General features: G+C 36.8%; 1 protein-coding gene across 1 annotated transcript; it reads left to right on the top strand.

The window, feature by feature from the left end:
• The first annotated feature begins 368 nt into the window (after positions 1-368).
• On the top strand, positions 369-2501 carry LOC145459710 (uncharacterized). The gene has a single exon (XM_080338265.1). It carries the CDS (start codon positions 442-444, stop codon positions 2218-2220), a length of 1779 nt encoding a protein of 592 aa, XP_080194391.1. The 5' UTR covers positions 369-441; the 3' UTR covers positions 2221-2501.
• The last annotated feature ends 2557 nt before the right edge of the window (positions 2502-5058 follow it).

Below are 5058 nucleotides of genomic sequence, written 5' to 3'. Positions count from 1 at the left end.
TTCAAGCAATGTATCAATTGAATGAAATGAAACTTACTACACAGCTCAAGTTGATTCGTATCTGAATGTGTTAATTCGGTACAATTCTAATTAATTTGAGAAATCTTTTTAACGTGATCTTTTGATTCGACCGTAACCTGAATATTACTGACGCCGACTTTCAGTCACATTGAATTATTCACACATTCCACGCCGCTGTTTTAACAGTTATAGAATCAATACCAACTATCTCTAACCCGATAATATTCAATCATTTTGGTAATTTGCCAACTTTAAATCCATTCGCGGATGGACTAAAGGTAAATCCAAATAATCCAAAATGAAATATTTGGACTTTGACATAGTCTGAATTGAAATAGAGAGAGAAGAGCAATAAGGGAACTAAAACATGACCATGACATCGTGGTAAAGCCTGCAGATAAAGGAGGAAAAGTAGTCGTTATGGATTTGAAAGACTACCTAAAAGAAGGTTACAGGCAGCTGAACGACACCGATTCGTACAAAAAATTAGCCAATGACCCAACAAAACAACACACAAAGGAATTGAGGGACATTATTAAATCTTTAGACATGTGTGAAGAAGAGAAATCGAAAATCAATAAGCCTTCTGATCCTTGCCTCGGCCGCTTTTATCTGCTTCCGAAACTACACAAGGCGAACATTCCTGGACGCCCCATTGTCTCGTGCAACAACACGCTAACAGAAAAAATATCTGGATACGTGGAAACACATCTCAAACCATTGGTGAAAAGCACACCTAGTTTTTGCCGGGACACAACAGATTTCTTGAACAAACTCAAGCATTTCAAGAAATTGAAACCAGGCACTATATTAGCTACCATGGACGTTTCGTCACTATACACGAGCATTCCACATAGTGATGGTATGAAAGCTGTGGAAAGATCCTTGGAGGAAAGTAGTCACCCAATGAAAGAAAGCATCATGGAGCTCATCAGATTCACGTTGACGCATAATACCTTCGAATTTAATAACGACATTTTTTTACAACTTCAAGGTACGGCAATGGGCACAAAATTTGCTCCACAATATGCAAATATTTTCATGCATCATTTTGAAAAAGATTTTATGGAAACCCAGAAATTGCGACCTATATTCTACACCAGATATATCGATGATATATTTATGATATGGACCCACGGAGAAGAATCACTAAAAAAGTTTCACGAGTCCATAAACGGCTTTCATCCAAATATCCGACTAACTATGGAACACTCGACGAACGCCGTCCCATTCCTCGATACACTCGTCAATATCGAAGAGAGTTCTATTACCACATCACTTTATCGTAAACCAACGGACTCCGGTAAAATATTGAACTATCACAGCTTTCATCCGATGCACTGTAAAAAGGGCATAATATACAGCAAGGCTCTTCGTATACATCGTATTTGCTCAAAGAAAGACGACAGGGATTATCATCTGAAAGTTCTAAGAGATGAACTAATAAATTCTGGATATGATCAAAATCTGATCAAGATTCAAATTAACAAGGCTATCAACGTTCCACGAGAAGAACTCCTTGGCAGCACTAGTAGTGATGGCAAAAAAGAACACAGAGTGCCGATGGTTACCACATATTTTCCCGGGGCGGAAAAGATTTGTAAGATGCTACGGAAACACCAAAGTATTTTGGAAAATGATCCAAAATGTAAAGAGGCATTCCCAAGGAGGCCACTTCTAGCCATCCGACAACCCCGAAACTTGCGAAGCATTTTGGTACAAAGCAGATTACCTCATACAATACAAAAAAACGTTGTTGAAAATTACGGACAAACTTCGTGTAAGACGTGTCCAATTCTCGACACCAGCACCGTGATTACTAGAGGACAGACTAATCACAGGACCAAAGGCCAGTACACATGCAAATCTGATAATGTGATATATTTAATTCGTTGCAAAAAGGGATGTGATGCTGCGTGGTACATTGGCGAAACTGGCCAACCACTCCACAGAAGAATAAATAGTCATCGACATGACATTTCTAAACGAAACAGATCGAAGCCTGTCGGTGAGCACTTTTCTTCTGCGGGACACTCGGAAAATGATATGATTGTTAACGTGTTGGCCGGGAACATCGAGGACTCAACCCGGCGCAAGGCCACTGAACAGAAATACATCGACCAATTCAATACGTTCCATCAAGGGCTTAATATAGATCGGGGGTGCATGTCACATTACACCATGCGAATCTGCAGCTGAAAAATTCGGTGCATATGTATTTAATCATTGTATATACGCTTTCAAACCTCATTTTCAGTGCCATAACTTGCTGTAGTCCTTTCAAATTACAATTCCGATTATATTGTCTATGACGTCACAAAGGTACAAACTTTTTCGGCCTGAAAGTTATCTTCTCTGTGATGTCACAATACGCGTATATGTTTGAATCCAGAATCGCTTTGCGTTATTTTCATTTTAACACCTGAAGAAGGAGCGGAGCTCCGAAAGCTCGTGTAATAAATAAAATTATTACGTTGCAAGTGGACGCTAAATAGGGTGTGAAAGCAACCAAGATCCTAATATTGAAATAGATTGACAAACATGGCTACCAACTTTCCCGCAGTCCCATTTCGATATTATATGCACATTGATTTGAAACAAATAATGAAACATTGCAACTCTATTCGCGATCCCGCTTTCCGTTTGTCAAAGAGATATTTTAACATCTTACCATACTCAAAAGAATTCTTCACAACATTAACAATTGTTAAAAATCTAGTTTTCACTTACTTGATTATATCACTACAACTCACAAACTTGAATTAATTCATCCTGGCTGTATTCGTATGATTGGTCTTTTTTATTCGATTGTAAAGGTCGTTACTATTCTGAAGACAAAGTATTTACTAATCGGTACATATACGATTTGACTTGGACATATTATATTTTGAGTATACGAGATTTGAATGTCCGAACAATAACTGAGAATTAATTTATCACAATTAAATCCATATATTACAGCGTAAAAGATATTGGGGTGTCAGCAACTCTGTACGGTCGTAGTTACAACCACATTAACTAATCTACCCAGGCAACTCGTCATGATCAAATCAACACAAACAAGACCACCGACTTGAGTTAACCGCGAAACAGCATCAAGTTTTAAATCTGCTTGCAGCTGACGGATTATTCGAATGCATCGATGGAGAATATTATTGAACTCGTCGGTATTGTTACTTCAACAAATTACACCGACTGCGAAAGTTAATATCGAATGGTAAGACTTGATCACATATTTGTTGATCACAGACATGACAAAAAAAAACATTACCGAGATTTTATAAACTAGTCATATTACTCTACACATCTATCAATATCAAAATGCGAGTCATCCAATTTTTCTACTAAAGTAACATTGCACTTTCGGATTCGGATTCGGTATAGTCATACAAATTGTATTAAATCCAACATCAAAACAAAAGGATTTTTTTTAGTTTATTTAAATCAAATCATTCGTCTTCGACTTGTGCTTTTCTAGATTGCACGCAACAATTCGTTACGAACGAGCTGTAACCAAAGTTAAGAATTCTTTGTGTCCACAGATATAGAAGATGAATCTAGCTAACACAATCGCGAATCGATGTTTCAGAGTATTTCACGGACGTAATAAACTTGTTAGTGTCGCCTATCTAAAAGTATGCATGCGTTCGATTTCCATACCGACTGTTGCGATGTTTAGGATTCGCTTACAATGACCAAGAGTGAGGATTTAACATCAATGTCGTTACTGGAGGTATTCACAACAGAGAATCGAAACATTACACAGTGTGAAAATATATCTTTGATATCAAAGCACTATCCCAAGTACACGATTAATACTCAACTCCGTTCACACTTTCTATAGAACGTGCTAAATGTAAAATATCACGAGGTTGCACTCTAAGACTTTGATCACTACAAAAGTAAATTGAATATGTTTGCTCGATGCATTCAATTCAACTAGAAATGTCTAGTGCACAACAATCGTAATATTAAGGAAGTACTTGCTACACTGTAATTCACTAAACGTGTTTGCATTGTTGTTCATTTGTAGCATTGATTGAAATTGTTTTTTGAACCCTCAAATAATAATTCCCGACATGAAACCAAACCGCTGAAAGTCGTTACCAACACAAAGAAACACTTTGTACGATGTTTGCCAAATGTACCCTATGGTTAGGTGCACTAGAATTATTTGTGTAACACATACGCTGACAATGCAATCGAAAATTTTTCCGTTGTCATTCGCTAAAGTAAATGTCATCACAATACTCTGTCACTAAAGATCTTACTTGTATCTGATTGAATCACCGATAATTAACTCGCTAAATCAAACCATAAGGAAATTTCACTCACTCATCAGATATGAAACAGCGTCGCTTAATCGGTGTAGATCGTTTTTCTAAATGCAAATCATACCTGACCAACAGAAAACAATTTTCACTCACCTTGTAATGAAACCAAGTGGAGGACCTTCGTTCAATATTTTGTTTGTGTCAAATACTTTGCAATAAACACACTGGAGTGGTCGAGCTTTTCATCAACAGACTGTAATCTGTAAATCAAGCTTACATCCGACTTGTAACTGTATCGTTTACCTAACCGAGTTGTATGCACAGTTTGATATTTTTTGTTATTTGGTAATTGCTGAATATACTACTTCGAAATACTCCCTTGAACGTAATTTCCATCATCGTAATAATCGAAGTACATTTGTGTCAAATTCGTAACAGCCGACTATGACATGATAAATTTTTGACAAGTTATGCTTGGAAGATTGGTTGTATATCACGAAAAATAATTACCACTCATATTGATACTGTTATCTATTGTTCGGTATTTTCAAACGAGTAAAATTTATTACTTGAGTTACTCCGCTTAATGCAAATGTAAACACAACCGTCTTTTAACATCGCTAAGACATCGATACAAAGTATACAATCAAACGCAACAAGTTTTACTTTTGTAGGTTGTGTATGGTTATCCTGCATAACTCATTTCTTACCAAAGCCATATGAAATATATTCATGTTACACGAAAATATTCGCTCATGCTACA

This window comes from Botryllus schlosseri, unplaced genomic scaffold (genome assembly GCF_051294905.1).
Source record: "Botryllus schlosseri isolate E-star unplaced genomic scaffold, Bs_hap1 Bs17a, whole genome shotgun sequence".
In the NCBI taxonomy this organism is placed as follows: Eukaryota; Metazoa; Chordata; class Ascidiacea; order Stolidobranchia; family Styelidae; genus Botryllus; species Botryllus schlosseri.
Note: the sequence above shows the minus strand (reverse complement) of the source record. Positions and strands in the feature narration are given on the sequence as shown.